Source organism: Branchiostoma belcheri, unplaced genomic scaffold, assembly GCF_001625305.1.
Source record: "Branchiostoma belcheri isolate BF01 breed outbred unplaced genomic scaffold, Haploidv18h27 scaffold13, whole genome shotgun sequence".
Taxonomy (NCBI): domain Eukaryota; kingdom Metazoa; phylum Chordata; class Leptocardii; order Amphioxiformes; family Branchiostomatidae; genus Branchiostoma; species Branchiostoma belcheri.
The window spans coordinates 1,396,009-1,420,266 of NW_017802713.1; the positions used below are offsets into that span (position 1 = coordinate 1,396,009).

At 40.8% G+C, this 24,258-nt stretch overlaps 2 protein-coding genes across 2 annotated transcripts; one reads left to right on the plus strand and one right to left on the minus strand.

Annotated features, from left to right (window-relative positions):
• Window positions 1-3,599: 3,599 nt before the first annotated feature.
• LOC109463674 lies at window positions 3,600-5,290 on the plus strand. Its single transcript, XM_019760526.1, has one exon. It carries the CDS (start codon window positions 3,600-3,602, stop codon window positions 5,115-5,117), a length of 1,518 nt encoding a protein of 505 aa, XP_019616085.1. The 3' UTR covers window positions 5,118-5,290.
• Window positions 5,291-5,342: 52 nt separating this feature from the next.
• On the minus strand, window positions 5,343-24,181 carry LOC109463969 (transcription initiation factor TFIID subunit 6-like). Its single transcript, XM_019760890.1, has 15 exons — window positions 23,763-24,181; window positions 23,416-23,502; window positions 21,398-21,551; window positions 21,109-21,165; window positions 13,249-13,421; window positions 13,008-13,073; window positions 12,520-12,597; window positions 12,021-12,122; window positions 11,179-11,303; window positions 10,893-10,950; window positions 10,660-10,734; window positions 10,264-10,389; window positions 9,366-9,569; window positions 7,389-7,574; window positions 5,343-6,377 (listed from the first exon to the last, which is right to left on the minus strand). The coding sequence occupies exons 1-15, from the start codon at window positions 23,901-23,903 to the stop codon at window positions 5,985-5,987; spliced, it is 2,025 nt and encodes a 674-aa protein (XP_019616449.1). The 5' UTR covers window positions 23,904-24,181; the 3' UTR covers window positions 5,343-5,984.
• Between the last annotated feature and the right edge of the window lie 77 nt (window positions 24,182-24,258).

Below are 24,258 nucleotides of genomic sequence, written 5' to 3' on the forward strand. Positions count from 1 at the left end.
ATTAGTGACTAGAATATTGACTTTGAAAAATCGGGTTTCCAAGCCCGAAAATTTACATTTGATTCCTTTAAATCTTATCGCTAAGTTAAAGAAAATGACTCTCAGACCTTTAATTATGAGCATTTCTCTCATGTAGTTGGGGTATGGTTATGTAATACGGGTGTTGGAAAGAAGAGCTGTGTCATGGGGGCTTAGGGTCAGTGTCCTAAAGAACATTACCATGTAGCTATCATCAGGGCAAGTCATGCTGATCTGAAGTTTGATACTTGCCAATCCCACAGATAACCGTATGGACAGTATTTACTGAGATCCGCGCATTAGACAATTCAACAGTTGACCGAGAGGACATTGTGATGTAATGAGATATCAGTGCCCGCTAACCCAACTCTGAAGCCAAGCTGACTTGAGCTAATTCCATGGATGACCGAGAGAACATTGCTTACTAGCCAGATATGCTAGAGCATTACAGACACATTGTACTAGAAAAAGTAACATTTGCAAGGCAAATGCATAATGTATTTACCTTCGCATATGGTCTGCTCCGTGTAAGGCATCCCATGCAATTTCAGGGCGGCAAAACTGGAAATATTCTGAATAAGTCAACCTGTCAATATTTCATACTTTAAGCTGCAAACACTTTAAGCTGCACAAACAAGCCCCAAGATTAGTCATCTATTTTTTGGGTGGTACCCTAAAAATCGATCCAGGTCCTTCCAGTAACCACTTTTCATCAGAATTTTGGGCATTTTTGTTCTATGAATGTCAATACGCATTGGGACCGTGTTGTTTCAACTTAGTATGTAGATAAGTGACTAGAATATTGACTTTGAAAAGTATGGTTTCCAAGCCCTTAAAACTGCACTGGATGCCTTTAATTCTTACTCAAACACATTCATATATGGTGACAGGCGTCTAAATCCCCCTGCTATAAATTTGTAACATGATGAAACCCCAACACTAGTTACCATGGTGACAGACGTCTGGTTCAGGTCATTGACCCCATTGGTTTGGAGAAGAAGAAGAGAAAACAGAGCAAAAACAATCCAGCCGGAATTTGAAGCTTCTTTGCTTTACTTGCCGGGTGAGTTGTCCTAGCAGCCTTTGCTTCGCCCCTTTGGTTGAAGTGAAACATGTGGGAACTGAACAGACCATCTGGGAAAGCTAGCGTTGTACTTCTGACGCAGTTTCGGAAATGTAAAAAGCAGTCACAGACTCTTTGTTGAGCGCGGGTTTCGGTGTTGAACACAAGCCTTTCAAAGCGTTCGGCTGTTGCGGTATTTTGGGCAGAGGTCTTGAGTTCTTTGTGTATTGGCAGGTCATATAGGAATAGCAGGATTTCAAAACAAAAACGTGAACTACGTTACCAAAATCATGATCAAAGGGCAAAGTAACAACAAAACAGATGTTTCAGGGGATACAGGAAGGTTACATTTAGTCACATGTAAATACAAGTTAGGTATAACCAGGGTGTTCTTCCTTCCAACATCACAAGGAGGCAGTGTGTGAGCATGTCAGTTCATTTTAGATCACTACATTGTGCATATATCTGTCCCTTGTTGCTCTCCGCGTTTCTTTTAATTCCTCCTCTCCTGTGTATATACAGCAAATGTTCATGTAGAATTTCTAGAAATAAAAATAAGAGTATATTTTATATGGTGAACATTTTGAAATATGTGACAGAAAATGATGCAAAGAAAATGGAACACATCGCAATGCAATCCGAATGTTAGCCTCCTGTGCAGGCCTCCGGGCGGGTGGGAGTTTTGATACTGCGATCCATGGCAGGTGCAAACCTTCTGTGGGCGGTTGGTTGTAGGATGGCCGGCAAAGGATCGAACGCGTTAAAAAGTTTACAAAACGCAGTATGATCAAAACTCCTAGCCTCTACCAGGCTTCTGGAGGCGGCTGGAAAGATTAGCACCCGGCAAAATGTTCTCTACCAGCAGACAAACTCCCCTGGCATGTTATCTCTCTATTTGGCCGCTTTCTACTCTTTCCAGCCGCCCGAGTCCCGAAGCCTGTATAGAGGCTATCAAAACTCCCACCCGCCCGGAGGCCTGCAAATGAGGCTACTGAATGTGACGTCACACGATATATACAAAGAAAGGCTTCTCAGAATCTATAACAGCTTGACTTGTTTCTAGTATACCCTCCAGGTATATTACGTAAAAGCCTATGAAAAGCGTCAGCCCCACAAAAAAAACGCTCAAATCGTCGACTACATTTTTCAGTTCGGATCAAGGCGGACCTAGTTGCAAACTTACAACCATACGTTGACTTTACGGTAAGCGGACATGTATGTTTTCAGAAAGTTTGCCTTCGGGGGCAGGTCATTACGGGTCATCAAAAAGTTGTCAGACAAGTTTTTAACCGTCCGCGTCTGTTTTTCGAGGGCAGATTTAAATACCCAGAGCCAGTTTAAGAGCTTGGTTGGAAGCACACAGATCTCTGTAGCTCTCAGTTGTACACTAGGAATATTGGAAGAAAATCTTTATCCAGAACCCTGACGAATCGAAGATGTCCCTGGCGACTTATTTCTGACCAGTTGCACCCAGTTGAAGGTAAGGATACGCTCGAATTGTCATTTAGTCGCACGTAAACACAAGCATGATTAGGACATAGGGGTGGGATATTCAGGACTTAACTCAACGTACTGTATACTAGTAGTGTGATCCTAGAAGAGGGCAAGGAATATAAATTGCAATGTTTTGACCAAATTTGGGGGAGAATGTAAAAATATGGAGATTCTTCTGTGCAGCAAAGCGCAAGAATGTGAGAAAGAAGAGAATGCAAGGGTGTCCTGAGTCAAGGTTAGGGCACAGCACACCATGCATGGTTTAACTCAGGGTCATTCAAAACAAAGTAACAACCCATCGCCCATTACCTACACCATAGAGCAAATGTGCATTATGCATGAATATGTAGTGAGGAATTCGGTTTAAAATCAGGAAAAAGGACAATATACAAAGCTAAAGCTACTGTGGGCAGAGTGAATGTAGCATGGAGGCATGTTTAAGGTCTTGCGGGTCAACACGTGCCGCCTGAGGGCCTTATTTCGAGTAAAAAAAAGTCTTACGACCAAGACAACCAAAGTTCACCCTATCTGGCACACAGAACGATACATTCCTTATATCGTTGTCGTGTCCAACTCCCATATCTGCCTACATAGGTCAATTTCTGTATACTAGTACATGTACCTCATTCCATAAGCGAGACCAAACCATCAATACATGGCCGCTATTGTAACTCATATATTGTTATCAATAGTTGTTTGTAGTAATTACTGTAAGATACTTTAGTTTTGTAGTAGTAGTATTGTTGTATTACAGCCACACATTCATTCATTCAGTAAAAACCAAAAGCTGCACTCCGTTGAAACATGCAAATGACCATTCCATAGGCGACCATACCAGACTCAGAGTGTCTGTATTTTAGTCGAAATTCTTTATCGTGATTCTTGACAAAAATCTCAAAGTCTCTATTGTTGAATTTTACTAGGTCTTTCACCTTGACGCGGTATGTACATCAAGACAAACACGATATGCGGGCAGCACACAGTAACAGAGACAAGGTCATCGCCAAGAAGCGATCCTAGCGGAATGATACGTCCTCTGCAGGTTGAGTGGCTTTCAGCTTCGGAAGAGGCGTGCGACTTGCTTTTCGACGATACAACGGAACCATTTGAAGCGAGCGCACTCACATGTGCGGAAAGGGAAAATTATTTCCATGAAAAACACGATGAAATCAACTTAGAAGAGAAAAGGAGAAGCGACGTTTCCGTAAACGCATTTCAAGCAGAAGCACGAGGAATAGAAACATCTCAGGTTGACCAAGAGTTTACTACCACTACAGCAACGATGGGAGTTTTTCTCGCAACAATCCATGACTACACAGAAACATTTCTGTACGATGAAGAAGAGGCGTTCTTTATACTGTGTGATGAAGACACTGAAGAATTTCCGTGCGAAGATTTTGACGAAACTGGTCGTCACTCAGAGTCCACTCTCAGTACTAACCATCTACCGTGTGCACCTGCAAGTATCAATGTTCACAAGTCAGAAATACAAGAAACTGCTAATACAGACAATTGCACACTCATAACAATCGAGATTCCTACAGCGGAATATTTATCGGACGATGTCGAGAAGACATGCCCTCAGGACACGTGGCAGTCACGTGAACTGAATGACGCCACACATGACGTCACTGAGGGACAGACCAACCACACAACTCAGGAACTTGTTCAAGTAGTTCACGAAGACTTTCAAGAAGCTCGTAACACCACAGAACCTTCTGATCTTGAAGCCTTGGTCCCAGAACTTGAAAATCATCTCAAGGAGACAGACGAAAAGCTACTGAAGTCTCAGGAACACTTTGAAGTGGTTAATGAAGACTTTCGAATAACTGATAAGTCCACAGAACAGTCTGATCTTGAAGCCTTGGTCCCAAAACTTGAGAAGCATTTCAAAGAGACAGAAGAAAGGCTACTGAAGTCTCAAGAACACTTTCTTGACACCTTAGATGGTCACGGAAGGGACTCTTCCTTCTTGATATCACTGCCATCATCTCAAACAACAGACAATGGATATGACAGCACCTTGGCAGAACATTCTGGACAGGCAAGTGACAATGATATCTTCATGTTGCCATACAGTCAGCAAAACAAGACAGTTACTGAAACACTTGCAGACATGAATGAAATCATTTGCATCAAAGGAACAGGCGAGGGAAGTGATGAAGTTCCTTTGAGATCCTCTTTAAGGTGTGCAGCGAATCCTCAGTCAACTCCGAAGAAACAAGTCCGCTTCTCAGAAAAACTCATCATAGAACTGGACAAATTTGGAGATTTTCAGAACAGCAAGGTGGTTGACATATCTGAGGGAACACCCATCGAAAAGCTTTCTGGGAAATTTGACGACATTTGTGACAAAGGAAGAACTTTCTTCAGGAAAACTGTTCTGAAGAAAGATTTCAACGACAACACTGACGAGTTCAAACCGCCCGTACTACAGAGGAGAAGCAGGAAAAATCGCTGGCGACGAAAAACTGCTTCTCTCTCCGCTTCCAGAAAACAGCTGGTGTACTCGGCACAGTCAGTTGGGACACTTTGGCTGTGAATCATGGGGTTTAAATAGTTAGAATTTTGCAATTACAAAGTTAACTACAAAGGCAACATTTCAAAGCAAATGCATTCTGTTTACCTTTGTATATGGTCTGATTTGTTATTTCTTACTCAAACACATTCCTATATATGGTGCTGACAGGAATCTAAATCACTCCTGCTATACAATTGCAACATGATGATATGTAACCCAACACCTGTTACCATGGTGACAGACGTCTGGTTCAGGTCATTGACCTTATGTGTTTGGAGAAGAGGAAGCTGAGGTAAACATACAAATTTTTAAGGACCAAAACATGCATGTACTAAAATTGAAAGCTAGGATAGGGTCAAAATAGCTTACTTAATCTGTTCCTTGTTTGAATGGAAAAAATGACAAAGGTCTCACAACTGCACATATAGGTATTCATATACAAGTATATTCCTCAATAGTTAGATCACAGCTGCTTAATCTTTTATATAACGTACATGGATAACTAACTGTAATACATGTACATGTATGTATAAGCAAATTAAACTGTAAAAAGTAGGGAGAGCTTGATAAGTAGACCTTACCTTATGCAAATTTGAAAACGAATTCCTTTCTTATGACATTAATGAGTGTTGTAGAACTTAGCATTGCCAAGCATACAATAATACCTCCAAATATTGTCAAAATATCAACCAGAATTCCGTATTGTAAAATCGTCATACTGTTTCTTCAAGTCAACCCTTTTCATACATGTACCTCATACAAGCAAAACAGTTTTATGACAGAAAACAGTGTCAGTGTAAGTGACGTAATCTGTTGGACCTAACAGAAAATAAACAGTTTCATACTTGCACAATTTTTACAGTGTCACTTGTAGGTTGATAATAAAAATTAAGAGTTGGGTTTGGAAATGGTTCCAGACGACGATTTCGTGCCCTCCTGACTTGAACTGGTCGCTAACTGTGCCAGGGTCCCCGCCGCAGAGGTTATCCCCACAGTTGACCCTTGACCCTGTGACCCCTGACCCTCAGATTTCATCACCACCACGGCTTGTGTCTTCCCCTGCGATGTCGTGGTGGTCTGGCCGGAAGACGGAACCGAAACCACCACGTATTTTTGTCCGGAAGGTAACTGGGCGAGAACTCGTGGCTCGCTTCCCCCGCTCGCGCTTCCCTGGGCCGCGGAGACGAACTTCACAATCGTAGAAGCAGCTGACGAACTACTGGAAGCCAGTCCACTGCTAGAAATGGTACTTGTAGAAGGGAGAGTAGTAGAAGTAGACGCCTGCAGAAAGAAAAACATTCATGGTTCAACTGTTCTGTTTCTGTTCCCGTAAAAAAATATGTTTACTGTCCTTCCTGAGCATAACGCATCAGTTTTGCAGGCACACTGACACAGCTTCACTTAGCTTCGGCATGCGTATCTCTAAGCATTGTACTTTGTAGTAATGGTGCCACTATAGTTGGTAGGCTTTAGTGCAACAATGACACTACAATACAATACAGCATTCAGCATCAATATTATGGCATCAGTATTTTTGATGTTTCAAGTTAAAAATGCTTTATGTTTCAATACACTAGGCCACAGCAATTTAATTTGTTGATTCTCAGATTCGCCTGTTCCCTTTCTTCCTGGATTGCAAAAAAAAAAAAAAATTCAGGCTCTGAATCAACTCCAAAATGCTCATATTTCAGTCCCAACGGTTAAAGAAAGTCCCTTCTCTTCAGACTTGTTACAGTTTTTCCATCTACCAATGCAGTGGTTTGATTAATAGTTCTAAATTCATTGTTTGAATTACAAACCAGCTTGGTATGTTGACTTCATGGCTCTTATCATAGCATTTGGGACTATCATAGGATGCCTAGGTCTGTTTTTATTTTTTTCGCCGTGTCACTTCATATTTTTTCTGACAAAATCCGAGAACCCACAAATTAAATTGGTGTGGCCTTACCACTATGTGCAAAGAAGTGAAAGAAATTCAGCTGAAGCTGCACATGCATTATTACAAGACAGCATGCAGGTTACAGAGCACACCCTAGTAGTCTCTAGCAGACTACTAGTAACTACGCTGGCTATATATAGGAGAATATTTGCCGGTGGAGTTTGGCCGCCTTGTAGGTTTGACTGGGCCGCGTTTGGCCAATTTTACTCTCTTTTTTGCCGAATTCTATGATCCGTATTTCCGTAGAAAGGCCTGGTGGAGGCTAACACTCTAGAGTCATGCAAGCCATGCAGTGCGATTTTAGAAGCTCCTTTTCAGTGCAGTGCAGAACATAACGGAGATATAACAAATACCTTTGTTGTTGAAACAATGATGTATTTTGTCTGAGGGTTGGGGGTACCTGGGGTTGGAGTGGTGGGGGTAGAGGGGGGGTTAGCAGGGGTGGAGGGTCGGGAGATGGTGAGGACGGAGGGGGTGGTGGCCTGGGGGGTTGGAGTACGGGGTGCCGCCATGGCGCTCAGGACTGCGGACGCACGCCCCTGGAAAAAAAACAGAAACACATCTACTTAGTACAAGCATACTGCACCAAGAATGCATGTCATTGGTGTGTTCTATTGATATTAGGCCATGTTGATTTGATTATATGGATGACATCCGCACGCATGAATTTTTGTCCATTTTAAGAAAAAAGTTTTCGACCATCTGTAAATCATACAAAGCAGCTGAAAAATGAGCAAATATATGCCGTACAGTACAAAAAAATATTGGAAAACAATACTAATGTTGTAAGTATGCCAAAATCAATTCCAAAGAAGAAGAAAATGCGAAGAAATGGAAAAAAAGACTCTGTTATTCACCAAACCATACTCTTATGTGTTAAGTCATTTGTTCAACCTTCATGACCATGTAGAATTCATAATGAAGGCAACTTTTTTTTTCGCCAGACTTTTTATTAGCACGCTCGCGTCAGTTTTGGGGTTCTCAGAGGATGTCATCCATATAATCAAATCAACATGGCCTTGTAAGGAAGAAAAAAAAATTCTGTAAAACGATATACTAAAATACAGGTTAGGAAAACAGGTTTGGCAGAGGAAAGGTAAGCCTATCCCTATGGCTGTTACATAAAGCTTTGTGCATTTGCAAAATAGCGACGTTTTGCAAAAGCAATTTTCATTGGGTGACATTGCTCTTGTGATGACACAACGACAATCAAGTCCTGATCACTTTGGATTCATGAAGTACAGCGAGTCTTGAAGCAGCTGTGGGAATTTTTTGGCAACGTAAAAAGTGAACAACTTACCCAATCTGATTTCTGTAAGTTGAACAAAAATTGGTACATAATTAAAGTAAGGAAAAAGTGGCCAAAGTTATCTAGAATATACTGGGATTGTAAAAGTAAAAAATTGTAACATGATATAACCCAACACTAGTTACCATGGTAACAGACAGTCTGGTTCAGGTCATTGACCCTTTTGGTTTGAAGAAGAAGAGGAAACGTAGCAAAAACAATATGTTTTCCTTCGGTAAACATAAAAGGGCACCTAAAAACCATGAATACATGTTATTAATGTACTATTCCTGTAACTTGATATCTGATTTATCTTTTTGTTTTAAATAGGGATTTGATTTTTGTTTTAAATAAACTTTTGCCCCCAAAAAATAGAATTAGTATTAGAACACAAATGTTTTTCCCAGAAAGTATGCTCAAATCCAGTGTAAAAACAATGACTTACTTATAAAGAAGGATATTTTGGCTGTAATTTTCAACACAAAGTGGTGTCGGGTGGTGTAGTGGTACGAAATGGTGAGATCAGGTTCGATTCGAGTTGTACCCGGGACATGTCTGGACAGTGGACATGCGCCCCGACATTTTGCACTTTGGAAAGGCACTTAAGTAGTCTTTACACGACTTTCCTCACTCCACCCAGGTGTGAATGGGTACCTAACTATTGGTTGGGGAAAGTCGTATTAAGGTCACCTTGTGGTGCCGAATGGCAGCCGCACAGACCCTTGCGGCAGTTCCAGTAAAAGTGTGTGCGGAGCAAACATGTTATATGTATCATGTGTATTATGTGATTGTAAACCATGCAACAATTCAGCACTATAAAAGGCTGCGATTACACGGGTAATGTTTGACCATTAAAGCATTTATCATTATTATATTAAAGAATTGTAGACTGTATGACATCAGTTTTGGGTAAGGATGAGCTGTGTCATATAGTCGAAAATTTGATTAAATCCAAGTCTTTTTGTTTGAAAATGCAGTTTAAATATCCCTCTTCAAAATGAATTCTGCCAACACAGATGAACTTCCCAGCTAAGACCCTTACCTGTGGTATCTGTAAGGTTGGTCTCTGTACAACACTGGCCGCTGCTGTTGTTGTTGTAGCTTGAAGCTGTTGTTGTTGTTGTTGTTGACGTGCCTTCACCACGTGTGCACACAGGTGTGGACCCAGGTAACCAAAGTCTGTCTTGTACTGTTCCTGGTTGTCTGGACCAGGTCGGATCTTGGCTAAGACTGGGGCACAGTGTTTCTGAAACAGCACAAGTTTATTGTGACTGTCATGACTATACTTTTGGCAACTCCTGAGGAGTTTAGATGTACTAGTAATCACACATGACAGATATCAATGAAAAACTATTGAGCCCCTGAAATAAAAGCAAAATTATGTAAGATTTTGCCCCAAAAATAATTGAAATTTTCTCATCTAGATTGTCATTTCCAATAATTTTTATGATAAATTATGTAAACAAACAGGACTTTCGTTTGGGTATCTTCTGCAGCTTCCAACATGTTTTTGTGGCTAAACAAAGTTGATCCTTTACTCCTCAAATGTGACGTTATGAACCCAGGTAGACTTATAGTGCAAGAAAATGTGTAAAATAATGATGTTTAAAACAGTGAAAATCTGACATAATATTGCTTTAAGTCTGATAAAATAAGTACAACAAAACTCTTGAACAAATTGAAATAGAACATTTTACAACATATCTACTTATTTTTTTACAATTACATGACAATTACAAGATATTCTCTCACAAGTTCTGTGAGCATTCACAGTGATTTTAAACATTTGAAGTACATGTACATGTAACCTGTTACCAAATTCCTCTTTCAAAAAAATGTTAAAACAAGCCAAAACCAATGCTCTGTGTGGGACTGCAGCTCATAACCTTCAGGTCTAGAATGAGGATCCCTAAACACTACACCACAGGGATACCACCTACCAACAGCAGTGCCCGAATGTGTTCTGCTGCAGTCTTATCCACAGAGTTGTGCACCGGTCCTTCCATCAACGTCTTCACTTTCTCTCCTTCCTCCTTCAGCTTAGGGATCAGGAGGGACTTCACCACCTGTGTGTGATGTTTGGGAGAAAGTGGAAAATACTTGAGTATTATTACAGAAGTATTTCGTGATCCTGCAAAGAGTGGGGTCGTGTGGCGTAATGGTAGTGTTCGGCTTAGACCCAAGAGGTCCCGGGTTCAAATCCTACCTGATGCCACCAATCTTGTGCCCTTGGAAAAGGCACTTTACATGACTTTCCTCACTTCACTCAGGTGGAAATAATGTGGAAACAACATTTTTTTCCCTAGGCCTAACACTGGAAAGAAAGTCAAACTTACGTCATGCCCCATTTCTGCTAGTCCTGCCAAGGCCCCATATCTCGTCGCCAGATGACTGTGCTCATCATGTAAAATCTGAAAATGCAGCATGTACTGTGAGTTCTCACTTCAAATAATGTTATAGACTTGTCTTCAATTCCTTGTTCACTAAGTTACTATGATATCAAGATGAATATCCTAAAACATTGACAGCAAATTTCCATTATGATTAGAGGAGTTGTTTTCTTGCGTACCTTTGTGTAAGTCTTTGTCATACGTGACTGGATGTTGTTGATGTTGGAACTGAAATTTCTGTGGGGGATAAAAAAATGTTTCAGCTCTATCATAAGTCAAGCAACATTTAATCTACATTCGATACAAAATACAAAAGAACTAACCAATAAGCCAACAAACGTTACATGTATTTTCAAAAGGGAGTAAACAAAACAGCCATATATATGGAGAGATTGGCTGTTCAAAACACTTTCTGGCCTCCACTGGGATCTAAAGTGTCTGTTATTTTTCTCTCAAACTTCTAACCTGCACATGTTGCCCATAAGTCTAGCTGCGAAGTCGCGCAGAGCCCAGTGGTTGTCCACATCAGGCCGCTGACACAGCTGTTTACTCAGGATGCAGGTGGCTACAGCTGGAATCACCTCATGCAGCTGCAAAATACATCAGTTAATGAGCACGAATGCCAGCAAATGTGGTATGTTTTCCTCCTTGCAGCCTCTAAGTCTAAACCAACTTTGCTATCAGAACACACACACTCATGTTAGGGACTAATGTAGTACTAATACAGCTTGTTCCTGGACCTAAAGCTTATAACATTCTAAAGGAGTAAAGGAGGCAGTGTACATTTGGGCCAACCATGCAACACTGAACAGAGACCGGGGCAACACAGGTTATCTGACATGTGTTTCTGAAGTCACGTCCCGGAAGCTGCAGTAGATGGGTCCATTCCGTTAACAGGGCTGACAGAGTTGGCCAAAAATTTGGGTAAGTCCCAATTTACTTAGTGTAGGACATAACATTTAGCCTTTTCATCATAATGAAGTATACCAACACAGATGAACTTTCATGCTTATAACCTTCTATCTGCTACCCTGCTACCTAACCCCATAACCAATAGAGCATTGGTAGCTAAACGGCTCTTTCAGTTGAATAAAGGTTAAGCCAATCTTGAATAATACAGGTCTTTGTTGCATAACCAAAAAGGTTTACATTTGTACCTGCCAACATCTTGGAGTTGGAAGCCCTTCTGCTACCCTTGTCTGGACAATTATGACTGGACCGTCTTCCAAATGCTAACTTTGTCTTTCGATAGTACGTCACTTGCGCCCCCTAGTAGAGTGACTCAAAAGTGCAGCTCTCTTACTTACATATTTCTCCAGATGTAGCGTGGTGTTGTCCATCAGTGCCTTGACCATCCTCATCAGATAGATGAGCAGAGCCAGGTTACTCTGCACCACATTCACACGTACCTGGCAAGGGAAACAAGAATTTAGCCATAGTAAAAACATTGAACTTTATTCCAACACAAGAGTTACACAAGAGTTACAGAGCGATCAAATTTTCGACGACCACTGTCGCCTTCATCAGGATAATTAATGACCAATCACTTCACAACATAATCTCGCGAGAGTTTCGGGTTACAAACATGTGACCTTATTCACACGAGACTTTACTGATACGTGACGTAAGCAATTGATCAAAAGTGCCAGGGAGTTTATATTTATGTACATTTATACTATGTGTATATCCTCATATCTCTTTATGAAATCTCCCTGTAGGTGATACCAATATGTATACATCTTGAACTACAAAATAAAAATGATACATATCATTAATTTGAATGATAAGTTGCATCACTTCACTCACCCCTTCACAAACAAATGTGCTGAACCTGGGAATCATCTGATGAAGGCCAGGATCTGTGGCCAGACTCTGAAGCGCCTCCTAGGAAAGAACAACAAAACTGCAGATGTCAGGCTTTGTTTTGGACAAATGATCTTTGGGATAGGACCAGGATAAACATGTAGGGCTAAAGAAAGGACAGAGAATCCATACTCATAATTGTCTTTGTCAAGAAGGCTAAGAAATCACTTTGCTATAGTGTGGGAGACTGCGGCATAACTCTTGAAGACATGGTTCAATGTTCATGATTTTTGGCAGGCAGGTTACCGTTGGGGAGACCAAGGTCAAGTTAAAAGATGGGCCTCATGGGTGGGGTCCCTACGTTATTGCAGTGGACCTTTTGTGTTTGTCGTTTTTATTGTGAACAGGATAACTCGAGTATATGTAAATGGATTCTCTATTGATTACGGGGGTAGGCAGAAAAATATAAAACCTGAATAATATGTACTTACTGCTCTTCTGGATTCACATGAGCCCACACAGGCCTCTGTAATTTCTCTGTAGTACAGTTGCTGCTCCTAGAAAAAGTGACAACAACATTTCTTTACACTTGCAAGAAAGTGTATGTTACAGTCACAAGGTACTTTTGATTTTTTTCATTGAAATCCACATTACAAAGTACGGTACACAGGTAAAAAGTTGTTTTTCCCTTGTATTACTATACAACTGAATTAATTTGTCTGGTAAACTTACTACAGATAGTTCATGAGTTAAGACTGGCTTCAACTTGACCCCTGCGACCTCTGATGGAAGACCTTTGACCTCAGCTTTGCCAGGCTTCCCAGCCGGTTTGGTCCCATCCTTCCCAGGGGGCTTTGCGGTGACCCCGGGTGGCCTGTCAGCTGCATGCTGGTCCTCCTTGGGGACTGGTCAGGACAGATCGAAATATTTCACTTATCTAATAATTCCATAAAGAAATATGTTTACCTTTGCATATGGTCTGCTCTGTCAATTCTTACTCAAAAACATTCATATGTATGGTCAGACAGGAGTCTAAATCCCTCCTGCTAACCCAACACCAGTAACCATGACCCAACACCAGTAACCATGGGGACAGACATCTGGTTCAGGTCATTGACCTCATTAGTTTGGAGAAGAAGAAGAGGAAACAGAGCAAAAACAATGTTTTGCTTCAAACACCCTCCAGTTTAATTTGGGAGTTCCAGTTTAATTTGGGAGTGGACTCCCATAACTCCACAACCTTAAACCCAAATGGCTTACCATCACATATGCTAGGTAAAAATGATGTCAAGAATACGTAGCAGCCATTGATGACCCCCTGGGGATTAGTGCAATTCTGCAGAAATCTGCAGAAATCTGCAGAAATCTGGGAACCTGAGCCAGAAATCTGCAGAAATCTGGGAACCTGAGCCAGAAATCTGCAGAAATCTGGGAACCTCAGCCAGAAATCTGCAGAAATCTGGGAGCCTGAGCCAGAAATCTGGGAACCTCAGCCAGAAATCTGGTTAGGTCTTCCAGAGTTTTTGTCAAGTGTGTCAAGAGATAATGTGTTTGCCTTCAATTTATGAATGTCCTGATACTGGGAAGCAGTTGTTGTGGCTATGCAATATCATACAGAAATGATACAGATTCCACCTGATGGTTGTGACCACATGATTGATTGAAAAGTGTAATGTTTAGGCATGTGAAAGTGACATGGGTTTCTGCCAACATCAGCTTGGATTTGCAGGACTATCCTGTGGTTGTCAGACAGTAAAAAAAGTCAGACAGTGAAAATCCCATTTGTTTCAATTACACACCAGATTAGCTGCTAAGCCTTTGGAGACCCTGACACCCCAGTCCAACAATGGGATCAGGCCTTTTGGACTGAAGATAAATCATTTTGTGTCAGCTGACACATGGCTACTCCAAGAACTAGCACATGCGGTTTAGGGTCCATCTCTTTAGGGACCATCTCGGTCTATTTACCTAATTGATAACAAGGCATGGCAGATGAGGGTGTCACAATGATGCCCACTACCTTCCATTAGTCATGTTCAAAAGTTCCAATCGGAAAATTAAGGCATCTTGTGGTTTCTTGTTTAGCTTGTTTTTTCATGCTTTCAACTAGATTATAGGGTTTGCTGTCTTCCTATGGCCTAAGGACAGCAACTGTAACAGGGTAAAAAAAACAGCTTGATTTTCCCGCTAAAACCTAACAGTGCTTTTCTCAGAGCCAATAGGAATGCAGTAATCCAGCAGCATATAACCAATAGGAAAGCTTCAGTGTTTCAATCTGGCTGGAGGGCCTCTGGAGATTTGTTCCCCTTTGAGAAGCAGCCAGTCCGTTGCTATAGCTGATACATGAAGAGATTAAAAGCTGCACCTTGAAACTTGAATGGAAGAATTTTCAAATAGGTATATTTACCTTAAGCACCATTTAAAAACAATTTTTCTGCCTGAAAGACTTCGCATTACACCAAATGTGTAGTTTATTATTCAACAGGTAAAGTGTTCAAGCAAAGTTCTTAGGTGTATATATACATGTATATAGTATTACATGTAATTACAGCATACATACAGTCATGTATACCTTGATACATGGTACAAATTCGAACTGTTGAGGATCTATAATCCATCCTGTGGTGAGATGGCCACAGAGTGACCTTAGAAAAACATAAGGCACAAGAATGGCATGTTTTGACCCCTCTCTCAACCCTGGTGCCTTGTGATATGGACTTGTGACCGCAGTCTGAACCCTGGTCTGGGAGACGGGTAAAGTGATACAGCTGATCATCACCACTGGGACTGTGGGTTCCCTCACACCACTGATGCTTGAAGGCTACAGTGTGCCCCTGGCAAAGTCACTGGGTGCATTGTGGTGTACTGGTTCTTTCCACGGAATTGACTCTATCTTGTGGTACTGTGAGATTTGCATCAATGATGAAAATGTTATACATTCTACCAATATCCTTCTTCTACAAAAAGGAAAGACTTGTTGGCTTTGATACTACATGTATCTGTATCAGTTTTGTCACTTCCATTAGTCATGTTCAAAAGTTCCAATCGGAAAATTAGGGCATCTTGTGGTTTCTTGTTTAGCTTGTTTTTTCATGCTTTCAACTAGATTTAGGGTTTGCTGTCTTCCTATGGCCTAAGGACAGCCAATACATGTAGTATTACCATAGTGGTGCTTCTCCCCCTCATACCATATGATCATACCTCTCTTTAATAGATATATTTATATCTTAAAGATACCCAACAGACAAAATATCTGAGGTACTTTACATCTACTTTGCAATAATTATTGTGTTATGCTGTAACTATTGTATATATGAGAAGTCTCAAAGTCTTTGACCTTGGAGCAATGGAGCGAAAAACGGCTGGGCTACTTGTAAAATTGAATACCTACTATGCTACATGTACCCAAAAGTCAAGTTCTCATCATACATTATATAATCATGTAGGTCAGGGCTTTCCTATACAGTTTGCTCTCAATCATGCTGACAGCTTCACCTCGCACATTTGCCTCATCGGATGATTGAATTACTGTAGGTGACCTCAGTCTTTGGCATTTCCCGACTGGTGTCAATAGGTCACCTGATTTTTGACCAACCTCCTCTAAGGATGTGTTTCAAGTTTTCTGAATTCAAAGCCTTAGCTGACTTGTCGATCCCCTCAAATTCATTGGACAATTTCTCGAAATCTATCTGCAGTTTTATTTTTTTTAAACAACTTAGCCTGTGTTTGCAATCGTTGATGTTGGTACAACTTACTACAAGTTACAATAAGAAGTATTTACATTTGTTGATTTTCCCTGATTTTAAAGAAAAAAAATTCCCCTCTGGTGATGGTCAACATGACAAGAAATGTACCAAAATGTACATGTGTACTAGATACATTGTTACTTAGATATGTCATGTGGAAGCCTTCAGCTTTTGTTCTTGTAGAAATGACACTAACAGTGCAGGTAGGAATGCGTGTAGTTGCAGAAATGAAACCATTTTGTGAAATTAACGTCTAGTTTGGTAACACTGATTCTAGTTGTACTAGAATGATTTGCACTAGAAAAAATACTTTATATGATACATTGCTTTATTGTTCTAAGCAGTTTTACATCATATCTGTGTAAGTTTGTTTCTGTATGATTGTTGTGTACTTTCTAGTTTTATTTTGAAGTACAAATGTACGTACACTGTGGCACCTCAAGGTGACAAAATCATCTATTCCATACTAGGCAAAGACCCCATGGCCAGTTGGGATATCACATATCTTGCAACAGCTTGGTAAATCTCAGCCCCAAATCCCTTGTCCACCTAATATTGTCACAGTGTGTTTGTGTGCATAGACAGGAAGTGGTCTTCGGAATTCTCTTTGGAGCTTGCACTCTCTCCATGCACTAATCGTAACCCAGTTCATTTTGGTCTTTATTTTCAAGGCCAATCCATAACCTCAGATGGCTTTTATATGCCTAGTTTCATGGTGACCTGTGATACAAGAAGTGTGGTGCTGGTTTTAGATGTTGGGTATTTTTCTGTCCCTGCACAGTCATGAGCAGCCAGCATTTTACTTTTCTAATGGGCCTTTCATTGTTATTTCTCTATAAATACAAACTGTAGCTAGACATTTTAAACACGAAGTTCTACTCAAAAGTTCAACTCTCCAGCCTGTACACATCGGCTCCAAATTAGTCACAGTTGACTTGTATTACCTGTGTCTAATAGTTAGGTTGCAGTACCAGGTCTCCGGGTATTGAACTAGTGCCCTAAGAGCAACACATCATTTCCAGCATACAAGCATACATGTACTAGGTAAAATTGGTACATACATGTATAATTGTCCTGTAAAGCTTTGCGCAAACCGATTAAATTGATTGCAAGAGATGCTCTCTGTACTCACGGGACTGTGTAAATTGGGTACCTGACTTTGGTTGGGGAGGTAAAAAGCAGTGGAGGGAGAGGGATTGGCTCTCGACACTGTTGAAAACTTTTGATATTAAATGTATATAACTGTTTTCATCACTTAGTATAAGTTTGAAACTGGGGAGTGCTTGTAAGGAATTTCAAAGTGCATCCCTTTATGTACGTGTACATGTAGTGCTATACTGTTGCTGATTTACATGACATTGTACCTCGTTTATTCTTTATTTTAAGACTTGTTACCATGCATGTAACATATACATATAACACTGGAGGTGCTTTTTCACATAGTACTATTAGTAGACAAAGGTGCAGTTGTAAGATGTAACATTTAGGCCATGTTGATTTGATTATATGGATGACATCCTCCGGGAACCCCAAAATTGATGCGCGCATGCGAATAAAAAAAAAAACTTTTGCAAAAAAAAAGTTTTTTTCTGTTATGAAATCTACGTGGTCATGAGGGTTGAACAAATGAGACAGAATATGGTTTGGCGAATAATCTAGTCGTCAAGTTAATTTCTTAACAATTTCGTCTTTTTTCGTTAACTTTGATTTTGGCATTCTACGACATTGGTATGGTTTTTTTGTAACTTACGGTATATTTTTGCTCATTTTGCAACTGTTTTGTACGATTTACAGTATGGTTGAAAACTTTTTTTTTTTGAAACGGCCGAAAATTCATGCGTGCGTGGATGTCATCCATATTAATCAAATCAACATGGCCTTATGGTAACATGGACAAAGTGAATGTATTACATGTGTATGGACAAGCAGGACAGCAACTCCAATACTCGAATACTGTTAATTCACATTGCATTCGCACCAAAGTTGACTGAATTACACAAAGGCTAATATAATATATAGAAACCTAAGATACCTGTGTAAGAATTAGGATCAGCTAGTAGCGCCTATACCCCCCCCCCCACTGTTGTACTTCTAGTGTTGTATTCTGAGTATTATGAGGGTCTGCATGGGGGGTCCTGGCAACGGTTAACGGTAAATTCAGCAGGGCCGATAACGCTTAACGGTAAATTCAGGATGGTCGGCAACGCTTAACGGTAAATTGACAGGCTTTTTTTCGAGCTGCACTGGATTTGGTATCTCGCTTTGTGAGAAAAGGTGATCACTGACAAAATTACGTATACCTTACATGTAATGAAGCACGCATTGAAGGTATGTGCTCCCTGTGTTTCCCACCTGCCCTGGTCCCCGAGTGCGTCGACAAATAAAGGGGAGTCCGAGTCGACATCGGCCAGGGCTCTACCCAGCTTGACTTTTTTCCGTTCGCCCAGTTTTACCGATGGATTTTGAAAGGGGAGCGCCATAGGCGCTCGTAATCTAGGGGGGGTCCGGGGGCATGCTCCCCCGGGAAATTTAGGATTTTTAAGCCTTCAAAAACGAAATTTCCCGCATTTTGAGAGGCAAATCATGGTGTTGAGAGTGTTTGTCGGTCCTTCTGATGTTTTCATATTTTTACTCAAGATTTTTATTAATTTTGCCTGTCAAAAAAGATTCTGTAACTCTCCGCAAACTTCCGGTAATTGACCAAAAACTGGTACTGGCTAGAGTCGAATGAACCGAGCGCCAAAGGCGCGAGCAATGTAGGGGGGTCCGGGGGCATTCTCCCCCGGGAAATTTTGTATTTTTAAACCTTCAATGACGCATTTTCCTGCACTTTGAAAGGCAAAATTAGGCGTAACGAAGAATTATTCATTAACGCTTAACGCTGAATTTAGGATGACAAATAACGGTTTACGTTGAATTAAAACGACCAATAACGCTTCACGATGAATATACCGATAACGCTTAACGTTGAATTAGAGCGGGCCGGCAACGATTAACGGTAAATTAAAATAGCCCATCATAACGGTTAACGAAAAAGGGCATGCAGGCCCTCTATTATTAAAATCCAGCAGTACTGTTAAAAGTTTTACCCTTTTGTTTTACCAATCACACACAGTCTTCTTTTCTTGTCCTCTATTGTGACTTCTTATTATGCTACATGTAAGAAGTGGTCTCTATGTGCTGGGTTTCACTTGGTACCAGAAAATGTCTGAGCTTGGGGTCTGGGCAACATACTAGTATGCCCAGGTACCTTTGAGGCTCAAGGGACAAGCCACTTGGGAGAATTGGTCCCTGGCAGAGGAAGGGTGACCCAGAGGTCAAACAGATGTTATTTCAGGCTATGATCTTCAATCTGTAACTTCTCTAGTCCCTCAAAAATAGTGCATGTGTGCTCTGTTCCTTTTATACGATAGTGGTGTTTCGTTTCAGTTTGTCTTGCATGGACATGTAATACTATAAGATGTCAACATGTACATACACAGAAGTCTAAGCATTAAAGTAAAGCAACATACAATGTATCCTAAGGTCTGTAAAAAGCCTGATTTTTGTCCCTGACAGAGCAAGTTTGGATCAAACAAACTTAAGGGAAATAGGATTCAGAAGTCCTCTCCAGGTACATTTTTTTTATTAAAAAGACTTATCAAACTACCCTTCAAAAAGTTAGTCTTGGTAACCCATGGCAAGGATTTCAATTTTATAAGTAGGGGCACATATGGGCATTGGGCAAGGGACGTTGACCTCCAGGCTCAGGACATGGGAAAGGGGATGCAGGACAGAAGCTACTGGGCAGCCATTGTAGTTCGGGTGGCAAAAGGAGGACTGGCACCCGACTTACATGTAAGTCAAGTCACATGTCCGCATCATTGTGACACCCTCATCTGCCATGCCTTGTTATCAATTAGGTAAATAGACCGAGATGGTCCCTAAAGAGATGGACCCTAAACCGCATGTGCTTTATAAGTTCTTGGAGTAGCCATGTGTCAGCTGACACAAAATGATTTATCTTCAGTCCAAAAGGCCTGATCCCATTGTTGGACTGGGGTGTCAGGGTCTCCAAAGGCTTAGCAGCTAATCTGGTGTGTAATTGAAACAAATGGGATTTTCACTGTCTGACTTTTTTTACTGTCTGACAACCACAGGATAGTCCTGCAAATCCAAGCTGATGTTGGCAGAAACCCATGTCACTTTCACATGCCTAAACATTACACTTTTCAATCAATCATGTGGTCACAACCATCAGGTGGAATCTGTATCATTTCTGTATGATATTGCATAGCCACAACAACTGCTTCCCAGTATCAGGACATTCATAAATTGAAGGCAAACACATTATCTCTTGACACACTTGACAAAAACTCTGGAAGACCTAACCAGATTTCTGGCTGAGGTTCCCAGATTTCTGCAGATTTCTGGCTCAGGCTCCCAGATTTCTGGCTGAGGTTCCCAGATTTCTGCAGATTTCTGGCTGAGGTTCCCAGATTTCTGCAGATTTCTGGCTCAGGTTCCCAGATTTCTGCAGATTTCTGCAGATTTCTGCAGAATTGCACTAATCCCCAGGGGGTCATCAATGGCTGCTACGTATTCTTGACATCATTTTTACTTAGCATATGTGATGGTAAGCCATTTGGGTTTAAGGTTGTGGAGTTATGGGAGTCCACTCCCAAATTAAACTGGAACTCCCAAATTAAACTGGAGGGTGTTTTCAGTAAACATATTAACTCACAAGTCAACAATATCCATTTGTCATGCACCTTTGAATGACTAACCGAGTGAGTGAATGAATGAGTGAATGCCTGAATGGACAAATGAATGAGTAATTTTTTTTTTACTTGAGAGACATACTAACCTGGAGGAGGGTTCTCAGGAATGGATGGCTGAACTCCTTCAATGGCTAACCAGTGGGCTGGGAGAGGGGGGCAGTGGAAAAGGTTTCATAATAAATGATATCAACATTATCATATCATTTGATACTATTTATTTATTGTTGAGTCAATAAAGAATCTCTATAATTTACCATTCACCAACAACCATTTTTGATTCTTAATACACTTTTTAACATAGAGAATACATCTTACAAGGGGGTATAATCTGTCTCAAAATTTTTACAATTTAAGTTTGTGATAAAACAAGCACACCTTTCAAGTTGACATCCAGTGGAATTCTGGGAAGGGGAGCATTGATGATGTCACCAAGCTCCACCTCCTTTTCCTCGTAGAAGTGCAGCTCACGTCCGCCACCGCTCGCAAAACGGAACGGGATGTGTTCTTCCGCGTGGAAACCATAGAGAGGCTTTGTGGGAAACAACAAAGTAGAAGAAATTAGCCATCATTATGTTTACCAAAGGAAAACATACTGTAAGTCTCTTTAGATTCGCGGGGCCTAAAGTTCGCGGTTTCGGGAAAATGGACAATCCGCGGTATTTTTAGATTCGCGATTTCCCCTTGGCTATTTTTCAAAGAAAAATTTGTAAAGTGTATATTTAAAATAATAAAAGTTCGTGTTCCGGCATTTATATCCTAAAACGCGGCGCAAAAATTTGTTTCGTGCACCGCGCGAGACTGCCGGTGGTATAGCTGACGATCGATCTGACGCACGTGTAAACAATTTTCTTTGTTCGGAAATAAGCGCTAAAACGCTATTTTCCACGACTACACATCGATACTCTAGTGAAGAAATGCATAATCGAAAGAATCTTTCGGGAAAATATATATTACTAAAAATATTTATGCCGTCTTCGGCGAGATTTTGAACCCGGAAGTATGCAAAGGTCGCCTTCGGTTTTGTAGCGGCCCACGGTAGCGTTTCTATCCAGCAAAACAGACAAACAATAAAAAAACGCCCGCAAAGCAGGGCGCAAAAGAGAATCAACTAACATAACCAGATACCAGCAGTTATATTTTTAATCAAAATATTTGTAGATATGCCCGATGTGCCCGCAATTTTCAAGCGCCCGGGCGCGCATGGCTGGCGCTCTGCACACAGAGATTTTTGTCCGGCGGTGCACGTTTGACACGGCCAGTGCCGCAGTATCGCGATTCGGTGTCTCATAATATTATAATTTTTTGACATCAGTATAACTTAAAAAGATTTTGGTACTCAACATACGTACATTTGCTAAGAATAAAGTTGATTTGCAGTGATTTGTGTTTGTTGCGTGTGTTTGTGTTTCGCTTACCGTCGTTAATGCATGTGGGGAGGGGGGCGCACTTACGCAAAACATATTCGCGGGGAAATAGATTCGCGGTACAGAGGTCCCCGCGAATTCCGCGAATCTAAATATACCGCGGAAATTTGTAGACTTACAGTATTGATTTTGCTCTCTTTCCTCTTCTCCAAGCACATTAGGTCAATGACCTGAACCAGATGTCTGTCACCATGGTAACTGGTGTCGGCTACATCATGTTGCAATTTTATAGCAGGAGGGATTTAGACTCCTGTCACCATATCTATTAATGTGGTAACTGAAGGTACTCTCATCTGCCGAATAAACATATGGGTACGTTTATTTTTTTGGGCCCGAACATCCACCCAGTACGTTCTTATTTTGCACAGTACGTTTATTAATTTTTTGAAAACCAGTTAATTTTTTTCAACTTCGTGTGAAAAAAATTGACAAATCATTGACGTGAAGATGTTTATAAACGCGTATTGTAGCGAGAAACTTGTCATTTTCGGGCCGGTTTTTGCAATCACCGCGTGCATAAATTCGACTGAATTTTCTATTGTCATGGGTGGTGCTCATCAAAATACGAAATATTAAATGCTCTTTTTTTTTGTCTATTTAAATTCCGAATAGCAAATAACAGTTAAAGATTTGTGCATATATCAGTAAGGGCGCATTTTAGTACAAGAGACACAGGTTACCCGTCAATTTTGGTAATTTTCCGGGGGGTACGTTTATTCCGGGGGTATGTTTATTTGATTTTGAAGATTTGTCCGGGGGGGGGGGGGTACGTTATTCCGGGGGTATGTTTATTCGGCAGATGAGAGTAAACATTGTGCATTTGCTTTGCAACTGTTTCCTTTCTAGTTGATATAATGAATTCTTTAATTTTCTAAGTGCTACAATTTCTTGTCCATTCACTTTTTTTAATTAAGTAGTAAGAAATGATCAGAAAAAAAATACAAAATGTATAAAACACAAATTACTTACTTCCACATTTTTCAGTTTCAGAGCATTGTCAAAGTCAGCTGTTGACAGTTTCCTCCTCTTCCCATGATGCATAAACTTGACCGCCTCCTGTGAATACAGTATAATAATATTTGATAAACAAAATGGGTGCCACATGTGCATAAAAATTATAAATTATGAAAATATACCTGCACGTTATTTTGATGTAACGTTTAAAAAAATTATACATCAGGACACTGGACCGTTCAAAACATCTTAGAGAACCCTTGTACAAAACTTGTCTCAAACATTGATCTGTCCTTTAATTCATATACTGGTAACATAATATTTTTGCAGAGGTCCTACAAAAAAATTATTATTCTGCACACCTGGGTTATTTGTTTCAGCCGGTACGTCGCGTCTTCTGCCAGGGCAGCGGCCGCCTCGTCAGGGAGCTGTCCGATCCCGACAGACTCCGCGATCACCTTAATGGACTCCGCCGTCACGTCAGACATCACCCTGTCAGACATCCCGATTTTTACAGAGATATTTCAACGTCCAAAATCCAAGTACAGTAGTACAGTACTGCCAAAACAAAAATCAGTGTGGGAGGGGGGCAGTATCGGTGCAACGTTTAGGACGACTTTTCCACAACTTATACCTTTGCCATCTCCGTGATACTTCGCTCAGACTTTGTATAATCCAACATACGTCTAAAAATGATAAATATACTTCAGGATCTAAGGGAATATCGGAGTTATGGGTTGAAAAGCTGCCGCGATATTCCCGGGGCACCATAGAAATCTAGAAATCCCAGCATTCAATGGGTTGCCCGAATCTCGCGAGAGTTGAGATAATTGGCGAGAAGTGGCGAGATCATAGAGC